This window comes from Martes martes, assembly GCF_963455335.1.
Source record: "Martes martes genome assembly, chromosome: 1".
NCBI classification, from domain to species: Eukaryota; Metazoa; Chordata; class Mammalia; order Carnivora; family Mustelidae; genus Martes; species Martes martes.
This window is the reverse complement of record NC_137888.1, coordinates 213,201,621-213,221,827: the sequence shown is the minus strand read 5'-3', so window position 1 is coordinate 213,221,827 and position 20,207 is coordinate 213,201,621. Positions and strand designations below refer to the sequence as shown.

General features: G+C 56.4%; 1 protein-coding gene across 1 annotated transcript in view; it reads right to left on the bottom strand.

Moving 5' to 3' along the window:
* The window catches only part of RFX2 (regulatory factor X2), a 90,395-nt gene that overhangs the window by 4,965 nt on the left and 65,223 nt on the right, over positions 1-20,207 (bottom strand). Inside the window, exons 6-15 of the mRNA XM_080816234.1 lie at positions 17,120-17,194; positions 10,839-11,020; positions 8,372-8,491; positions 5,546-5,661; positions 4,533-4,651; positions 4,098-4,210; positions 3,516-3,670; positions 2,196-2,293; positions 1,193-1,342; positions 386-594 (exon numbers count right to left, since the gene is read on the bottom strand). Coding sequence (XP_080672360.1) covers positions 386-594; positions 1,193-1,342; positions 2,196-2,293; positions 3,516-3,670; positions 4,098-4,210; positions 4,533-4,651; positions 5,546-5,661; positions 8,372-8,491; positions 10,839-11,020; positions 17,120-17,194 — 1,337 coding nt within the window. The remainder of the gene's footprint in view (positions 1-385; positions 595-1,192; positions 1,343-2,195; positions 2,294-3,515; positions 3,671-4,097; positions 4,211-4,532; positions 4,652-5,545; positions 5,662-8,371; positions 8,492-10,838; positions 11,021-17,119; positions 17,195-20,207) is intronic.

Below are 20,207 nucleotides of genomic sequence, written 5' to 3'. Positions count from 1 at the left end.
AGGTCCCTTGAACGGGTGCGGACCCAGAGGCCGAGTCAGTGGACAGGGCGGAGCGGCTTGGGATTTGGGATGTTTTCTGCTCAGAAGCTTCTTGGCTTTGGATGGCCAAGCCCCCTGAAGGTAAACAAGCGACCTTGGAATGGGGGCCCCCCGGGGTGGGGGGGCGGTGGTCTCTCCGCCTGCTCCCCTCCCCGCCCCTGGAAGCTGTGGCCTGGCGGTTAAGGCTGCGCCAGCCCCCTTCTCCCGACGCCTCCCGTCAGCCAGGGTGAGCGCAGGTCTGAAAGGAAAAGTCGCAGGCCGGACGCTGCGTCTGTCCGTCCGCTGCGTCCGTCCGTCCGCACACTGTGCCTTCCCCGCGTTCTCCTGGAAACCGAGCCGGACTCACCTGTAAAAGGACCATTTCAGAAGGAACTGGCGGGCGGCCTTGGGGAAGCTGGGGCTGCCGGCGTGCTCCTTCAGGACCTGGGTGACCACACTGTCCAGCCAGGTGGCCCACTGGTCCAGGGAGCTCTGCTGCTGCAGGGTCAGCTTGAAGTCGTGCTCCAGGCGCTGCACCACGCTCTCCTCGCACTGGCACACCCACGAGGCCTGCTCCTGCGGGGCGTGGGCGGCGGGTCAGGGTGGGCCCCCCCCACCGGACCGGCAGCCAGGAAGGGAGCCCACCCTGGTTCTCAGCGTGTAAACCCGTGCTTCCCGGGGCCAGAGCTCAGACTGCACACTGTGTGTCTGCGGTGTTTTACTCTGAGTGCTCCTTTCTCTAAAAGTGTATGTGTTTGTTTAGTGGATGAACTCGGAGCCTGAACTCGGCGCCAGGATCGCCGTGGCAGGACGCGCACGAGCACAGCCTGCACTTTCGGAGCCCAGACGAGACAGCTGTGAAGGCGGCAGCAGGAAGGTAGATTCTTAAAGAGGGCGAACCAGGGTGTGGCTCCCAGCTCCTGGAGGCCCGGGGCCCCTGGGTGGGCTGCAGCGGGCTTCCGCCCTGACCCTGTTCTCACGCCCGCTGGGTTTTGCTGCTGGTTGCGTTTTATGGTTTTGAGCATTTTTCTGGAGGCTGGAAGGCGAGGCCAGCAGGATGGGACATACACACACACACACACACACACACACACACACACACGGCGTCGCTGATCTACAGCCGGGTCCCCGTGCCCCATCCCAGGCGGCAGGGGATGGCGTTGGAGAAAGTCACCTGCACGTTGGCGAAGTCCACACGGTTGAGGTCACTGAGCATCTGGTTGATCTGGGAGGTGTTCTGCAGCACGGCGCGCGCTGCCTGTGCCAGGTGGTTGAGGGACGTGTACCTGCGCAGGGTCTGGGCGAAGGCGCTGACCACGCCCACCTGTGGCCGGGGGAGGGGCAGGAGGCGCAGAGGTGAGGTGGGGGGGTGGGTGAGAGCTCGGGGGGAGAGCTGGTTCTCTCTCCCCCCAGGAGGGCGCCTGGGCTCCAGGACAGTGCGGAGGGGAGGGAGCAGAGGGACCCACCCTTCCCACAGTCTCAGGACCCAAGAGTGAGACTAAATGGAGGATACGAACCTCACCGAGGCATCTCGGCATCTAGAGCAGACGCCATAGCATCGGTGAGGTGGCCCTCAGGACAGGGTGCTTATGCTGCTGTTTCTAGAATTCCTGCGGCTCTCTCGAGTGGCCAGGGCCGGGGAATACAGATTTCTCGGGGCCACTGGATAAGGCTTTGTGGCGGTGGGGCCTCTGCGATTTTAACCATGACCTTGGCGACTCCTATACACCCTGAGGTTTGAGAGTCGCTGGTCTAACAGATCCTTCCAGACCGCGGTCAGGGAGGCCCGATGCTCGGAACGTGGCCTCACCTGTACAGGTCTCTAAGAGACGCGTGCCAGAGCGGCGGTCACACTCTTCCCCGTGTGGAGGCCCGCTCTGCACATTTTAAATTCTGCTTTGTGGCGAGACTGTTGCAGGAAGGGCGACAGCGAGGTGAAGCCCTCCCTCCTATGAGGCGCATAGGGACATTCCATGTGTCCACCCAAATGCATCCCAGCAAATGACAGCTTCTGTCATGCCCCTCCCTGCTGGTGTCCGTCCCACAGTGCCAGCATCCACGAGGCTTCCTGGGCGGGGGGACTCATGGGCCTCAGGACCCTCGGGGGTGGCCTGCTTTGCCTGGGGCAGAGCCCCTCCGGGAACACTTCCCGGCCCCGGGCAGAGCCGAGCGGTTACCTTGGTCTGGATGACCTGCTGCGGGAAGTCTCTCATGGCGTTCGTCAGCCAGCCTTCCAAGCTCTTGGCAAAATTACGGATGGCCTGTGTCAAGGTACCTGGGAGACGCAAGCCGCGATAGTTACAGTGGGAAAGGCGGTCTCCATCCCGACCAGGATCAGCAGGAACATAAGAGGCGCATGTGCAGTGAAGCCGTTAGAGCAAGGGAAGAAGAGGGACGAGGGACGGACGAGGGACGGACAAGGGACGGACGAGGGACCTGGCAGAACTTCGGGCATTTAGTGAGGGAGGCGCTGGGTAAGGACTGGGGGCCCCTGGGGCCTTCATTTCCGTTCCTCTCCCTCCTGCCTTCGTGATTTCCTCGCCCAGCGTGACTCTGCCCCCAGGGGACGCTGGGGGCTGTGCGCAGACATCTGTGGCCATCACAACAATGCGGGGAGCTCCCGGTGTGGAGAGGGCCAGGCTCAAACCCCCAGAGTGCCCAGGATGCCCCCCCCCATTCCAGGGACCAGTCCACAGTGCCGAGGAGAAGCCCCAATCCACACACATGCACGTACATATCCTCCACCAACTTCCAAATTTATTGTGAGGTGGCTTGCGAATAAGAAACGAATCAGACTGTTTAAAAAGAAAAAAACTTCAAAAATGTGAAAGCAAATATACCCCGACTCAAACCTTAACACAGAGACTCTAACCGAGCGCCGCCATGAACAGTGTCCGGCAGGCAAGCCCCAAGGAGAAACGCGATGGTTTGGCTTTTTCCCATTTTCTGGCCCAAAAACAGCACACCGGTTCATCAAGAAAGACCGAAGTTTCTGTCGTGCCCATGGGCGTAAATATTGACAGGGCCCCACCAGGTGTACCCATGGGCCACTCCCCACCCCTGTCTTCCATCAAGAGCGAGGCCTCAGGAGAGCCTGGGGGCCCAAGGGAGAGCCTGTAAGGGGCCAGCAGGGTGTGCCCCGTGCAGGGGACGAAGGGGTGCGTGTCATCGCTGGGGGGGAGGGGCCCACAGGTGGTCCCAGGCGCAGAGGGGCACGGTGGATCGAGACCCTCTCCGGGGCTTTCAGCAACCCTGCCGACCGGGGTAGGGCTGTTCTGTGACCTCGGCCCACCCTCTGGGGATCTCCTGCGGGGCATCCCGGGCCCCAGAGGAACTCAGAGGCCGGCATGTCACTGGGAGCCCCGCAGCACCAAGCCAGCACTGGCGGGCGGCGACCCGAGGGTGGCAGGCCTCCCCGCAGCCTCGTTCCCGGGGGGGCGGGGGGCAAGGAAAGCACAGGGGTGGCGGAGAGAGCAGCAGCCAGCAGCCCTGCTTACTGGGCACCGGCCGCAGCACATCGGGGATGAGGATCTCCACCAGGGCCTGGTACAGGATGTGGTCGCAGTCCCTCATCCACTTGAGAATGGGCTCGCATTTACACAGAGACACCAGCTTGTCCTTTGGGAGGACGGCGCCTTCGGGCTCCCCGTCGCTGTGGGGAATGGGAGAGCCGGGGTGAGCCGCAGCCTGCAGGGTGGCAGGGGGCCCTGGGATGGACCCCTCCCTGCCTCCAATTCCCCGGCGGGCCCGCGCTGCCCACCTCCCTGTCTGTGGCCAGGGGATGACACGTCCTCTGTTTGGGACGGCACAGGGTTCCCTCTACGGTCCCTCGTGCGGAAGCAAAGGGATGGGCAACACATAGCGCGGAAATCACACACACACGCGCGCACACACACACGGGGTGGGGTTCTGAGCGCCAGTTCTGGGAAAGGGACCCATTTGTCTGTGGGTCACCATGTGGGTGTCCGCAGCTTGCAGGTTAGCCCTGGGGTCCTGGGAAAGGAGCCGGAGCGGCTCCCTGGGGACGAGGCGGGGGGGGGGGGGTGCGGGTTCAGGGCGGGGGCGGCGAAGGCTGTTACCTGGCAGGTAGAGAGGCAGGGCCATCACCCGAGGAGGCTTTCGAGTTCCAGAAGGAAAGCCACAGCTTCTCAATGTAGTGAAACTGGAGGTTCACCACGACGTCCACAGTTGCCTGTGAATAAACACAGCCCGTCGACCTCACGGATGTGCGTGTTAAAGTGGCCCATCACGTGTCGTGAGGACATGCCAAGCAGGCAGCTGTGACAGGAGCCGCAGTGGGGTGCCTTGAAGTCAGGAGCGACACCATAAGAAGCAGGGGGCCGCTCCCACTTCCTCAGGGTCACCCAGGGACACCTGATGGTCTGAGAGTTTGGCGGTGCTGGCGACGTGGGAGGCTGACGCGCCTCACTGGGGCGGGGGGGAGCCTCACTCTGCTCTCCACCCGGCCCTACCCCCACCCCGGAGCCCAGGCTCAGGGTCCCCCCGGGGGTCACCTCGCAGTGCCGCCGGTACAGCAGCTGCAGGGCCTTGACGTCGTGCAGCGAGATGCTTTCCTGCAGCAGGACGCCGCCCAGGTCGGGCGCCGGGAACTCCGGGAAGACGTGAGACACATCTGGGAGGAAAATGGGGTAGCAGAGCTGCAGAAGGGCCACAGGCAGCAGGCGCAGGTGCTGGGGCATTCAGGTCAGGGTTGCCGGTGACCCCCACCATCCCCCAGCCCTGGGTCACACAACTTTGAAGCTTTGGTTTTTTCAGGGACAGAATAGGGGACAACACTGTCATCTCCCAGGGACAGTAAATACACTGACACAGAAGAGCCCTGAGCCCAGGCCCCGCACTCCACGGCCGCTCCCATCACCCCAGCCTGGGGGCCACCCAGGGCAGTGAGTCTGGGGAGGGGCCGGCTGTGGCTGTCCCAAGTTGCTTCCCTTTAGGGGTCTCTCTGGGCTCGAAAAACACACTAAATATCCCCAAAGGCCACAGCCATCTTCAGTGTGTGTGTCTGTGGATGCGGCCTCAGCAAGCCTCCCTGGGCACCAGCTGAGAGGCAGGCTGCGAGTCACGGCCGTGGGGCTGGCGGGGCAGGGGCTCTCGCAGGGAAGGGCCAGGCAGCCTGGGTCAGGCCAGCAGGATGCAGAGCCAGTTGTAAGGAATCCTGAGCACCCTAAATGCTCCAGGGAACTCGGGAAGAGAACGGAAGAGGGCAGCCAGGTCCCCGGGCAACAGGTTTTAAAATACATCTAGTTTTCTTTCTGACGGGCATTTCCTTTTCTTTGCTTCTTTTTCTGATGGTCATTTTGTACACGCTCATTTTGGGGGCACCTGCTGACTCTTCTGCAATCTTGGGGAATGCCCTAAAGGTTGACCTAGAACAAGTCTGCGTAATTAGAGAGGTATTCCACAGGCCGGCTGCTCAGCGCAGCCCCGCAGAGGCAGCTGGCGCCGGCAGAGCTGAGCGGACCCCGCTTTCCCAGCCGGCCTCGGCCACAGGGTGGGGGGCACTCACCGAGGTACTGCTGGTGGTGCAGGCTCTGCGCGGCCATGGCCTGCTCCGGCGTGCCGTGCGGGCTGCCGTGCGAGCTGCTGTCCCCAAGGCCGTCCATCTTCTGGGCCGGCCGGTACCTGGGCAGGGGACACGGCGCCACCATGAGGCCCCAGCTGTGCGGCCCGAAGGGGCTCAAGGAGCAGACAGCCGAGCGGGGTTCAGTTTGGGCTGTGTGTGTGCGTGTGTGTGTGTGTGCATGTGTGCATGTGTGTGTGCGCGTGTGTGTGCATGTGTGTGTGTGTGTGCATGTGTGTGTGTGTGTGTGTGTGTGTGTAGTGTTTAAAAACTTGGGCTAAAATACACACAACATGAAATTCACCATCGCAACCGTCTCTAAGTGCGTAGCTCTGTGGCATGAAGCACTCACACCGTCCTGCAGTCACCCCCACCCTCCGTCTCCAGAACATTCCATCTCCCCACACGGAGACTCTGTCCCCATGAAGCACGGACTCCCCCCCCACCCCGCCCCAGCCCCAGCTCCTGCCCTCTCCTGTCTCTGGGGACGGGACTCCTCTGGGGATCTCCTGGGAGTGGGGTCCTGTGGGATGGGTCCTTCTGGGTCTGGCTCCTCTCGCTAAGCCTGGTGTCCTTGGGGTCCCTCCGTGTGGTGGCAGGTGTCAGAGGTCCTTCCTTTTTAAGACTGAGTAACATTCCACTGTCTGGATGGACGGACACATTTGCTTATCCAACCAGCCGCTGACGGGTACTCGGGGTTGCTTGTGGGTGTGGGCGTGTGTATCCTTTTTCCCCTAATACTTCTCCCTCAGAAGATAAGTGAACTTCACAAGTATCTTACTATTCGATGGTCTCAAAGGAAATTCTGGGATTTTCATTTTCCCCCGAGCAAAAGCAGAGCCAGAAAACCGCTGTCCTGACGGCGAACGGGCGACACTCACAGAGAAGGGCTCCCCGGGGCCCGGGGTGCCTTGAGCCCAGTGGACAGCTGTGGGGTGGTGACGGCGTGTGGTGGGGAGAGCAGGGGGGCCCGACTCCGGCGGGGAGCGCCCTTCCTTTTGGAAAGTGGGGCCAGGCTTCCCGTGGGGACGGACAGAAGTCTCTCAGACAGGTGTGGAGCGCCGGACACGGGCGGGGGGTGCAAGCGTAAACGGCACGAGCCTGTCGCCATGAGACGTGTCGCTGCTCCCGAGGTAGCGCTCTGCTGGTGCGCTGAGTCGCGGGTGTTTGGGGGGGCCCGATGCTAACACCAAGCAGAGTCCACGTCTGTGCACCAGCAGCTTCAGGATGGCCTGTTGGTTCCACTCTCGTGTTGGCTACTGGAGAATGTTCTGGAGACTGTCTTCTGTGACCTCCAACCCCCGCGATTGGATATGAGGTTTGGAGTCACTGGGACGGCCTTAGAGCTGCTAAAGTGGGGTCCGAGCCATACACGGATGGGCCAAGTTATGAAGGGGCCACATGGAGCAGTCTGGACTCCGGAGAGGAGCCAGGGACAGAGGGAAGCAGGGAAGGAGGTGTGGCTGCAGGACGGCCAGGGACGTGGCATTTGAGTGGGGCCCTGAACCAGGGGCCTGCAGACCACAGCTGTGGAGGGCCGGTGCTGCTCCTTGTTTTGTGCATAAAGTTTTATTGGCACACAGCCACGCCCACTGGCAGGGCTGAATAGTCTGGACAGAATGTATGGCTTGCAAAGCCCAAGATATTTGCTCTCTGGCCCTTTACAGAAAGGTTTGCTGAGCCCTGCCTTAAAAGATGAGTCAGTGTGCGATGGATAGAGGAGAGAACATTCCAGAAAATGACCAGGCCTTTCCAGCCATTGGATCCAAATGTCAGGAAGGAGCAGCAACTTAAGTAGATAAGCTTCCTTCTCCAGGCTTCTTGGGTTAGTTTCAGGGTTACCTCTTTTTCACCCCCTGCCCCCCGCCATAGTTGAAAATTGAAGATCTAGGATTCCAGCTCTATGGTATTCTGGAAAAGGCAAAACTCTGGGGGCAGCAGAAGGGTCAGTGGCTGCCGGAGGTCGAGGGGAGGAGGGAAGGATGAATGGGCAGGACACAGAGCATTTTCACGGCAGTGGAACTACTCTGTATGATCTGCAATCCCGGAGACATGTCATTCTACGTTTGTACAAACCCATTGGAACGGAGCTCCCAGACTCCCTGATGTCAAGTTTGGACTTGAGGTGATAACAAAGTGGTGATGTCAGTTTGCTAGCTGTAAGCAATGCACAGCTTTGATGCCACATTGATGGCGGGTGCACTGTGCATATGAGCACAGTGGGCATATGGAAAACTGCATTTTCTACCCAATTTTGCTGGCAACCTAAAACCATTCTAAAAAATAATGTCTATTTTTTGGGGGCGCCTGGGTGGCTCAGTGGGTTGGGCCTCTGCCTTCGGCTCAGGTCATGATCTTGGGGTCCTGGGATCGAGTCCCACGTCGAGCTCTCTGCTCAGCGGGGAGCCTGATTCCCCCCCACCCCCCACCTGCCTCTCTGCCTACTTGTGATCTCTCTCTGTGTCAAATAAATAAATAAATAAAATCTTTAAAAAAAATGTATTTTTTTTTTTAAAGAGAAAGATCTGAAGGCTCTGTTAGCTGGACGAGGTTGTGTCCCTAGCCTCCTGTGGCTTGGCTCTCCCAAGACATTGGAGACAGGTTCATATGAATCTATTTTTTCCATCACAGTTTGGAGAGTCCCCTCCTACCTGTGTACTTAATGTTTGAGAAACACTTCTCTGTATGTTCTCCCAAGTGAAACTCAGACCTGACCCTTGCCTTGGGCAGGCAAGCTGGTTCTCAGGTTGCCTTTGGGCCCAGGTCACCCACCTTGGCTTTTGATGCATGGGCTGCTGCCGCATGGCCATATACTGGGTGTCCTCCTGCAGCCTGTTCAAGGGCGAGTCTGGCTTCAGGCGGATCCCATAGTAATGATACTTGGAGTTGCCCCTAGAAACCAAGCATCTCAGGGTCAGCTCTCTTTGCAGATGTTCTGAATGTCAGGACAAGTGCTCTGTCTTGGCCCTTCATTTTGGGTGCTCAGGTTCAGTGTTCCCTGGACCATGTGGGAAATGTTCACGGGCTGTTCCATGATCAGAGAGGTTAGGAAATTCTGTACTTGGCATCCCCCTCTTGGAGATTACCCCTTGGATTTTAGTATTATAAAGGCTCTGGGAAGTCTTGCAGTGGGAAAAGTGGTCCAGTTTGTTTAATAGGGCATGGCCTCACCACCATCATCCTCACCATCATCACCGTCATTATCATCATCATACCATTACCATCATGACCCACCATTGACACAATCACCATCATCATCCCCATCTTCACCATCGCCATCGCCATCATTATCACCTTTAGCACCATCACCATCATTACTGTTATCACCATCACCACTATCACCACTGTTATCACCATTATCACTATCCCATCATCACTGTCATTATCACTACCACCATCATCACTGTTATCACTATCCCATCATTACCATCATCATCACCATCATCACTGTCATCATCACCACTGTTACTACCACCACCATCACCAACATCACCGTCATCACTGTCATCACTGTCCCATCATCACTATCTTCACCATTATCATCACTGTCACTATCACCATCACCACCTTCATTATCATCATCATTATACCATTACCATCATCACCACCATTGACAAAGTCACCATCATCATCTGCACCATCACCATCAACCACCATCACCATGTTCACCATTATCACCAACATCACCATCATGACTATCATCATCACTGTCATCACTATCCAACCAGCACACCATCACCATAATCATCACCATCATCACTGTCACTATCACCATCACCACCTTCATCATCATCATCATTATACTATTACCATCTTCACCATTGCCATCATCACCACCATCACCATTATTATCACCATCATCACCATCATCACTGTCATCATCATCACCATTATCACCACCACCATCAACCATCATCACCGTCATCACTATCCCATCATCACCAGCTTCCCCATCACACTGTCACCATCATCATCGTCACTGTCACTGTCAGCATCACCATCATCACTGTCATTATTACCATCACCACCTTCATTATCATTATCATTATACCATTACCATCATCACCACCATTGACACAATCACCATTGCCATCACCGTCATCACCATCACCAACATCACCATCATCACTGTAATCACTATCCCATCATCACCATCTTCACCATCACCACTGTCACCACCATCATCACCATCACCACCACCACCATCATCATCATCATCATCATCGCCTCCTGCCCCCAATCGTCTAACAACATGATCTGGAAAATGGCAAACTTTGGGAAACACTATCAGCTTATTGTGGGAGAAATAAATGATCAAAGGGCTTTAGACAATTTGGTTAAGAAGTAGGTCAGAAGGGCTCCACAGGAAAGAAGTACTGAAGGACAGACGTGTCTGGCAATAGGGATAAGTGGGTGGAGCATGGGTCCAATCTGGATGAAGTAGAAGTTTGGCTGGTGCCAGGAGGAGGAAAAGCAGGGGGGAGAAAAGCCCCAATCCTGAGGCCAGCAGCTAGGACACTCTGACAGTGGGGGCCATGCATGAGCCTTCTGGAGAGGCCCCAAAGGCAGTAGTGGCTATGGCCCCAGAGACCAGGGGCTCCCCATCCTTCTCTCCTCCATCCATTGATGCTCTGTAAGGATGTCCTCTGTAAAGGATCAGAAGGTGGCAGAGAACATTCTGTTGGCCCCACACCAGTTTCTGAGGGTGTGTGAGTGACCCCCACCCCCACGTGTGACCTCACAGACAGCAGCCATGCAGGAAATGCCTTCTGTGTGCTTTAGCCCACCCACTTTGAATAGAGTATGGCTGCTGTTTTCTAATGGGAGGAGAGTTTGTTTCCTGCCTGGGATTAAGTCTGTGGCATGTGACAGTCCCTGGCTGCTGCAGGCCAAGGGCGGGCTGTAGTGGATTGGTCTAGGCAGAGCAGAAAGCATCAAAAAATCATAAATCCAACTCTACGTGATAATCCAGAGGCTGCTTTTTAAGAAAACCTGTTATCATGGAGAATTCTAAACAAAGAGAGAGTGCTGAAGCAAAGTCACCAGGAGAGAGATGGCCCACAGCCAACACCTTGGACCAGTCAGGCCCGTGCTGCCACCAATTCAGAACAACTCCAAGTCTACCCAGAGGCATGTGGACAGAAGGAGAAAGACCACCTTCTCCAAAAGCTCCATATCTGCATAGAGGACACAGGAGGACGGGTGGGCGTGGGGCTCCCGGGCACCCTCATGTACCCACCTGGTGCCCAGCCGCCGCGTCCGCAGGCCCATGAACACGGAGCGGATCAGCTTCCCGAAGGAGGCAGCATTCACAGGGTCCAGCTTGTGCTCCTGGCAGTGCCGAAGGTAATGGTTGTAGAGAGAGCTTCTGGGGAGACTCACACCTTCTGCGGTTTCATAGTTATCCAACAGCCACTGGAGCTGGACGAAGAAAGATATGCTCCCATTCGTCAGGATCCCCCCAAATGCTGAAACGCTAATGTGGACTCATTAAGAGAAGCGCATACTTTCTCTCCATTAACATGAGGAAGAAATTCATAGCCACTGTCACCGATCTGGATAGGAGAGATTCTGGGCACATGAATTAATAGCTTCTCTCCGCTCCTGTATTTATTCCTTCAATGTTCAGCCTGGTTTTCAGATTCCTTGACTTAATTTACAAAAACCTGCAAGGGATTGAGACCTCTTGGGTGTGTTTCCTAATCATTTAGATACAGCATGTCTCTTAAACTTACAGGAATGTCAAGACAGAGAGGAGGATTGAAGAAAGTTCCGCGGACCCATGAGCACTGCCCCTGGCACTGAAGGGGGCGATGTGGGCCTCTGGAGTGTGTCCACCTTCTAATATCTTGTGACCGAGGGACAAATCATTCATCTAAGGATTAAGATGGCTGGAGCTCGGCCACCTGTTTCATTGCTGGTCACTGAATATGAAAGTCCTAGTTGAATTCTTGCCCTATTGCTTGTGCTACTATCTTTGGCCCCGACCAGGAATTCTGCACTCTGTGGCAGCCGGATTCTACTAGAACAGGCTGAGAAGAAAGGGGGGAGTGGAAGGTGGAATTCCTAGACACCCCTTCCTCCTGCCCCTCCTCCTAGCAGCTCTCAGACCCCATGTGAGCAGCTGCCCTTCCTCCCTGAGGTAGGACATGTGTGCCGGCTGAGAGGTCTGTGTTCCCATGGCTGGTGGGGTGACCGAGTGGCCCGAACCATACACTCTGGAATGTGTGGTGTGTTTTCTCTCAGGAAAGCTTTTTCTTTTTCCTTCTGAAACAACAACAAAAGACAGGGCGGCGGACAGAGGTGGACTGACCTATCCTCATGTCCCTGACGCAGAGAGAGGCTGTAAGCAGAAACGGGACACAGGACCAAAGAGGCTTCCGTGCCAGGATCTGTGCCCAGGCCGGAAGGCAGCCAAGTCGCTGCCCACCCTTCCCCACTCCCCGCCAGAGCTCAGCATCGGGTCAGAAGGGCAGGAGCCGTCCACACAGAGTCAAGCCCCCACACCGGGCAGCGGCGCAGAGGAGGCCCACCTGCCTGGACCCCCCCAGAGCAGTGTGTGTCTGTTCCCTGATCACGGGACGTCTGAGGCGTGAACACCAAAGCCCCCACCCGTGCTGGGGATTTGGAGAAGGGCGGGAGCCACGTGCGTAGGCCCTAGGCCTGAGGCCGGATCCTGTGCGGGAAGGTTGGTCAGGGGTGGGGAGGGCTGCCTAAGCCTCGAGCTGTGAGGGGCTCCCTGTCCTCTGCCGACCTGGGGGGGGGGGCCGGTACATCGCACATGTTCTGCGCCCTTCTAGAGCCAAAGTGAGCGTCAGCCCAGGGACAGCTCAGCCCCAGCCGACCTCGGGCCACTGGCCCTGTCCAGGCCCAGCACACACGCTGGGGGCTGGGCTGGAGTCTCCCCTTTAAAAGATAGTTTTACTACGGGAAGGTTCTAATAGGCACAGAGGTGGCAAGAACAGAGTAAGGGACGCCTGCGTCTACAGTTGTCAGCTCAGGGCCAAGTTTGTTTCCTCTAAGCCCCACCCGGCGCCTCCTGGCCGTCTCGGGCTATCTTCAGGCGAAGGCCTGGCGTCCCTTCATTTCAGCCCCGGGCCTCCCTGCTCCAGCACAGGCCAAGCGAGAGGCAGGTGTGGGGGGCCCCTGTGGGGCAGTTAGGACAGGGAGCCACGAGGTGCTCCCAGGAGTGTGCTCCTTCTGCCGCCCCTTCCTCTCCAAAGTCTCGCCTGGGCCCAGGAGCCGCCTCCTTGGTCCTCCCTGGCCCCTGACCGCTCTCCCGTCGCTGCTGGAAGCTGAAGCCTTCGCTGTGACATCAGCGTGGCATTGTCCTCAGACTCTCGGGGTGCCCCTTCCTCCCCTCCCTGAGCACCTCTGCCCACTGGGCTCTGGGAGGCTGCGGGACGGTAGGACGGGGGGGGCATCTGGAGGGGGTGGAGGGGTGAGCACAGCCCCATCGGTGCCAGGAAGCTGCCCCCCAGCGACAGGGCACAGGGGTAACTGGGCTCCCCGGCCGCCACCGTCTTATTTGCAGGTCGGGATCCAGCTGAGGAAGGGCTGGTATTTGAGGTGGTCCTTTGAGCCCCAGGGTTTTTCTTCAGAGAGAAATGTATTGCTCGTCTCCCCCACCAGAATAAGAACCCCACGCAGGTAGAGACGGAGCCGGGTCCGCCCAGGTTTGCACCCCCAGGAAGTGCGATGGACCAAGAGAAGGGGTCCTGAAGCACAGAGGGGCCCCTAGCACGTGAGAAGACCACGGTCAGGGTGCAGAAGCTGGAGTCTTTCTCTCTCTGCCTCCCTAACCCCCCAAGGAGCACAGAGCGCCGCTTCTTAGGGGGTCCTCTGGGAGCGGGAGAGGAACGTGGACGTTCAGGCGAGAAGGGTGAGGTCAGATTCCGTGGGTGGTGCGCTGGAAGGGGCCCTCGACAGGACTGGCTCACAGGTATGAGGAAGTGTTGGGGAAGAATGATCACTTCGGCTTATCACCATCCCCCAGCCCCATGTTGCTGAAATCAAAAATGGATCTCTTCACTTGGGTAATTATGCTGGCATTGACATCAATGATGCGTGGTTCTCTCCCAAGCAGAAGTAACTCTGGGGAGAGCTGACACCTCTAGCAGCCCCCAGAACAATCAGTTACACTTTCTCCCCCTTTTGCAAGAGAGAGGATGCTGATTCAGGTGACCAATGTCACATCATGACGGAGCTGAGGGAGGGAGCCATGGGGAAGCATTCTAGGCAGAGGGTACAGCCCGTGCAAAGGCCCTGGGGCAGCACTGGGCCTGGTGTGTTGGAGGAACAGTGAGAGGGCCTGTGAGAGAAGGAGGAGGGGAGGGGATGGAGGGAACAGGGCCCATCGGGGCAGGGCCCTGGAGGCTGTTTGGATGATGCTGGCTTCTACTTGGAGTGTGACGGGGGACCTGGAGGCTTCTGAACAGAGAGGTGCCATGATCTGAATTTGGTTTTAGTACAATCACTCTGGCCACTGCTGTGAGAAGGGCCTGGAAGCTGGGGGAGGGCAGCAGCCAAGGGATCACTAGGTGGTGGCCATGACACTCCACAGGAGAGTTGGGGGGGGAGGAGAAGTGGTCTGATTCGGGATGGTTCCGAAGGTGAGGTCAAGAGCAGCTGGAGGCGGGGTCTGGGAGAAGGATGGGAAGCGAGGGTGAGCAGCAGAAGACGGTGGGAGGCGCGGGGGCTGGAGGGGCAGTCGGGGCTCAGCTTTGGACGTGCCGGTGTTGCGCCGCAGCTCCAAGCCGGCAGGTGGGAGAGGCCTGGCGGCGGTGCCCCCTGGGAAACAGCCGTTCCACGGGGAGCCGGGGTGCGGTCAGCAAGACGGTGAGCGGCTTCGGGAAAGAAACCAGCATTCTGAGCGAGACGACTGCTGGAGGCCTTTGCCATGATAATTTGGAGCAATTTCTGGACAAGGGACCCAGCCCAGGAAGCTGCCGATTCAAGCCAAACCCCAACCCTGGTCTGCCTGGCACGCTTTGTCATCACACAGGCGCGCGGTCTGCCGCCAACTGTGATCTTCGGCAATTTGTGCTCCTCGATTAGAAAAAAAAAAGTCATAGACTCTAAATACAATTAATCTACAAGCCTGTCCTCCTCCCGGGGTCTGGAAGTAACAGGAGTTTATTATATAGACCACGTGACTGTGAGCCAGTGTCGGGGGGAGGTCCCTACATGGGGGTGGTTTGTTCTGAGCAGGGATCTGGGGGATGGCTGAGGGGCAGCCCTGGGAGGAGGACAGGCCCCTCCCCTACTCAAGGCGGGGGACCTTGACTGAAGTCCCCCCCCACCCCCCCCCACCCCCTGCCCCCAGGCCAGGCATCCAGCTGCGGTGGGGAAGGTGTCTTCGTGCCCGGGGCAAGTGCTTCGCCTCCTTCCCTGCACACAGCTCTCCCTGACTTTCAGGCCACCGAATCTGCCCATCCCGGTCTTTGCGACCGCTCGAGGCCCACCTCCTCCTGTGGGGCTTTCGACCCCAGGCTGGACGGTTTCTCCCACCGGCAGACCCCCCGGGTTTCACTCAGCCCCCCTTGAGGGTGGCTGGGGAAATTCCCGGAGACCCCGACCTTGGCTGGTTCTGGAAGGCACTGCCTCGTCTCCCAGGCTCGGGGCATCTCGCTACCCCTGCCCCTCGCCCCCAGGCTAGCGTGTCATCGTCGTCCTTGGGAAGCAAGCAAACTCCGCAGAGCACGGGAACCAGATCCGGCAGGAAACCTCCACGGCTGGTGTCCGTGTGCGCTTTGGTGTGACCTGGGCGCACTTTCTCAGCCCTGCTTGCCTACTGCCCGTGCATTCCCGGCGCGGGTGCGGGTGGGACACCGCCCCCCCACCCCGGCTCTCTGCGAAGGGTCAGCTGGGAGGCCACCAGGAAAACGGGTCCATGCGGTGCGGCCCCCAGCCCGGCTTGTCAGCCCTAGGACGGGGCTGGCAAAGGAGCTGGGGCTCGGCCAGCATCGTCCCACACTCAGACTGTGGGCTGCGAGCAGCCAGGGTGACAAGCATCATAAGTGAGCGTGGCCAGCGGCCGCAGGGCCATGGGGCCCTCCTAGGGGCCAGGACCCATGCTCTCCCTCCCCTCCTGGCTCTCACATGAGCGGATCGAGCGCCGGATGGCTTTCACAAGGATCTTATTTCTCTTCTCTGATTCTAAGCCGCCGCGCCCAGGCCCTGCTGCTCGCGTCCACGACACACGACACATGGCCAGGGGGGAAACAGACACGGGGAGCCTTTCCTGCTTGGAAACCGAACGCCCAGGGAAGCAGTCAGAGGAGTCTCCTTCCAAAGGAAACGTGTTAGAAGCCAGAAGCGCCCCTGCAGCCAGAGACAAGCGGCTCATGCGTTTCCCCGCAGACATTTTACACTTCCTGCGGAGCCCTGCCTACCTGGGGTCTGCACCCCGTTCTGCCTTCCTCAGGGCCGACTGGGTGCTGGGGCCCATGGGCCGTGTCGAGGACACGTGTGTCTGCTTCAGGGCCCTGCTGAACAGGCCCTTGTGCAGACTTGCCCGCACGGTGGCCCGAGTTTAAGACTGAGCAAGCACCCACTGGCAATGGCTCCCTCCCTAGATCTGGCCACGGGGCTGACACTGGCCAGCAGTAACTGGCGACAGGGAGGCCATGAGCCACCTAGTCTGGGGTGGGGAGGGGAGAGGGCACTCAGCAGGGGCCTGACACTTTTATTTCCTTATATATTTACTGCTTTGCAACAACGGGTGTGAGACTGCTCTCCCTTCCAGTGACCGGGCCTCTGAGGCCCAGGAGTGCAGGGCTCTCGCTCTCGTCACGTGTACCTGGAGCAGCCCAGCACACCTGTGCCAATCCAGAAACCTAGAAGTTTCTGGACCTTCCCTAGCTGGGTTTCTGCCCCAACATCACGGCCCTTTGAGCCAACGCCTCACTTGGCGCGTTGGGCAGTCCCAAAGTCTTGCAGGGTCTTAGTTAGGGAATACTCTTACGGTCCCTTCCTGCCTCACGAAGCTGCCCAGAGACGGGGACGTTCGCTGCCTCCTGGCACGGAAGCTACCAGCAGTCTCCCCAGGGGGAGAGTGAAGGAGAAAGATGCCATATAGTTAAAATCAGAGAAGCGTGTTGCTTTGCACTTTTCTCCTAGCGTTATTATTTTTTTTCCCCAAAGAGCTGATCACGGACCAGAAACGCAGCTAAGAGTCATTAAGGCGCTCCGAGTCCCGCCTTCTCTGTTGTGGTTCCTGCCTGTTCTTAGTGTCATGTTATTGATGACGCCTGTCGCCTGCCCGCTCTCATGCTTCCCTCCGTGAGTGCCGGGAGGGTACGTGCTGTTACCGGCCACCTGCTCGGAGGCAGGGCCCTTTCCCTCACGCTGCTGAAAGGTTTTTTTTTTTTTTTTTGCTGGATGAAGCATCCTAGGTGGGCTTTTCCCCTTCCTCTCAGCACCCGAGAGGGGTCATTTCATGGCCTTCGCTTGCTTTCTAAAATGCCTACGAAGGTTACGAGAGCGGCGGGGCAGGCCGCCAGGTGGACACGCACTTACATGGCTGTTGAGTAAACCGCTTTTGTGTGAAGTGATCCCTTCGCTTTTTTGGAGGTTTTCAATCGCCATTTCAAGCTAAAGAAAATGTGTGCAGAAACAAAACAAAACAGAAAAAAAAAAAAAAAAAGGAAATCAGATGGTTAGCATCAGCCAAGATTGGTTTTTATTAATATCCAAATAATGATTCAAGCACCTACAAGATAAAAACAAGGCTTGATGTGGGTGCGGGGGTGTGGTTAGGTGCGGGGGTTGGCGGGGAAGCTGTGGGGAGCGGGGCGTGACTCCTGACATGCAGCGGAGCGCAGGGGCCGGGGCGGGGGCGCCAACAGCACAAGGAGGCGGTCTGCAAACACAGGCTGCCGCAGTTCAGCACGTCTGCGTGAACCCCGAGCAGAGGCAGGAGTCCAGGTAGAAGCAAAGCCAGCAGAACGACCACCCCGCTGCTCCCCCGGACCCGTCCCCATTTGCTGCGGAGAATCCGCCGTCCACCCGAGGACAGCCGGTGGCCCTGCTGACTTCCCGGCCGGCCTGTCCTGGCTCAGAGCCCAGGGTCTCCCTCTTGGGCGCTCCAGGAAGAGACCAACAAGGCCAAAGACCCTGGCCCCGCCACTGAGAGGTGTCAAACCCGGGACCGCTGGACGCGTCCCAGAGATATGCTCCTGACGGTTTACAAAGCATGGCTGGGCAGAGAAGCTTACGTAGGAATGAAAACAAGTCCCAGGGACAGTCACGGGGAGCTAACGGAGGTCTTCCTGGGGGAAGGGGCTTCTGAGCTGGGTTCCGAGGACCTCATGGAAGCAGGGAGCTGAGGTGGTCCAGCAGGCCGCTGGACAGGACGAGACACCCGGCTGTGTGCGGCCCCTGCCACATTCGTGTGTGCCGAATCTGACGCCCCCTTGTACATGTTAAGTAGAAGTGGGGAACCTGCTGGAGCCCACCACGACAGGCAGAGAACTGCAATGAAAGGAAATAACCCCAAGGCACACCCTGACCGTCCTCAAACACGCTGGGAAGGCAGACTTCATTCAGTGATGCCTGTGCAAAAGGCAGGTGGAACACGTATTTTGGAAAGAGCAGATAGACGCGGCTCCTGGGGCTGAGTGCAGGAATGAGAGGGATCCTGCTCTGCCCATCACCTCTTCCGACCGCCGCTGTGTGTGTGTCCAGTCGCCACTTTTGCTCAACACTCTACTGGAAGTTCTAGCCAGGGCAGTCTGGTAACGGTGAGAAATAGAAGACATCCATATTGGAAGAGAAGAAGTAGAACTATCTCTGTTTGCAGACAACATGATCTTAAACATAGAAAATCCGGAAGGAGCCACAAAAAAACTACGAATGCTCATAAACAAACCCGGCAGAGTTGTAGGATACAAGATCAACATACAACAGTTACATTTCTCAACAATGAATGATAGGAAAATGAAATAAAGAAAACAATCCCATTTGCAACAGCATCAAAGAAAATAAAATACTTAGGAATAAATTTAGCCAATGAGGTAAAATACTTGTACATTGAAACCTATAACATTGCTGATCGAAATTAAAGAAGACCCACATAAAGAGAAGACATCCTATGTTCATGGATCAGAAGACTTAATATTTAGATGGTGATACTCTCCAAGCTGATCAATGCAATGCTTATCCAAATCCTCTATTAAATTTCCAGCTGCTTTTTCAGAAATGGACAAGTTGATTCTAATTTGTACGGCATTGAAGGGAACCTGAATTGCCAAAACAATCTTGAAAAAGAACACATTTGGAAGGCTCACATTTCCTGATTTCAATCAAAACTTACTATAAAGCTACAGAAAATGAAACAGGGCAGTACTGGGATAATGACAGACATATAGATGTACATAGGTCAATGGAATGGGATTAAACATCCAGGAATAATCCCGTATGTCCATGGTCAACTGATTTTTGACAAGGGTGTCAAGACCACTGAACAGAGAAAGAGTAAACTTTCTAACGAACGGTGCCAGGATAGATGGGTTTCCACACACAAACAAACGGAGTTGTTTACCTCACAATATATGCAAAAATCAACTCAAAATGAATCAATGAACTCAATGTAAGAGCAGCAATCATAAAACGATTAGAAGACATAAGGCAGTCAGGTACAGTAAGTTTATCTTTATGACCTTGGATTTGGCAATGGATTTTTTACATATGACACCAAAAGTGCAAACAACAAAAGATAAAAAAATCCTTACAGAGGTAAATGGGACTTCACCGGAACTACAAACTTCTGTACAGCAAAGGACACTGTCAAGAGAGTGAAAAGACAAGCCACAGCATGGGAGAACATATTTCCAAACTGTATATCTGAAAAGGGTCTTGTATCCAGAATATATAGTGACCTCTCACAACTCAACAACCAAATGACCAACACCCACTTAAAAAATGGGCGAAGAACTTGAACAGACATGCCTGTAAGCAGCACATGAAAAGATGTTCGGCATCCTTGGTCATTAGGGAAATACAAACAAAAAGCACAGGGAGATACCGCTTCAAACACACTAGTGTGGCTATTAAAAAGAAAGAAAGGAAAGAAAAAAGAAAAAAACAGTGTCGGTGTGGATACGGAGACACTCGAACTCTTACACATGGCTGGTGGGATGTACAATGGCACAGCCGCTGTGGGAAACAGTCCGACAGTTCCTCGAAATGTGACACATAAACTCAGTTAAACTATTACGTCCGAGCAATTCCGCTCCCGGGTGTGTTCAGAAAAATGTGTACACGAATGTTCACAGCAGCGTGATTCACCACGGCAAAAACCTGGAAAAATACTAAAGTCGGTCAGATGACTGGATAAACACAACATGGTCTATCTATACAATGGAACACTATGCATCCACAGAAAGGAAGTAGTGGTACATGTTACCACGTGCGTGAGCCTCGAAAGCATGATGCTCACGTGAAAGAAACCAGGCACGAAAGACCACACAGTGCACGATGCCGTTTACATGAAATGTCCCGAACAGGAAAATCCAGAGACAGGAAGCAGAGTAGTTACCAGAGATTGAAGGAGGAGGGAATGGGGGGGAGGGGTGACTGATAACCCATCACCAGTTTACAGGCTGAT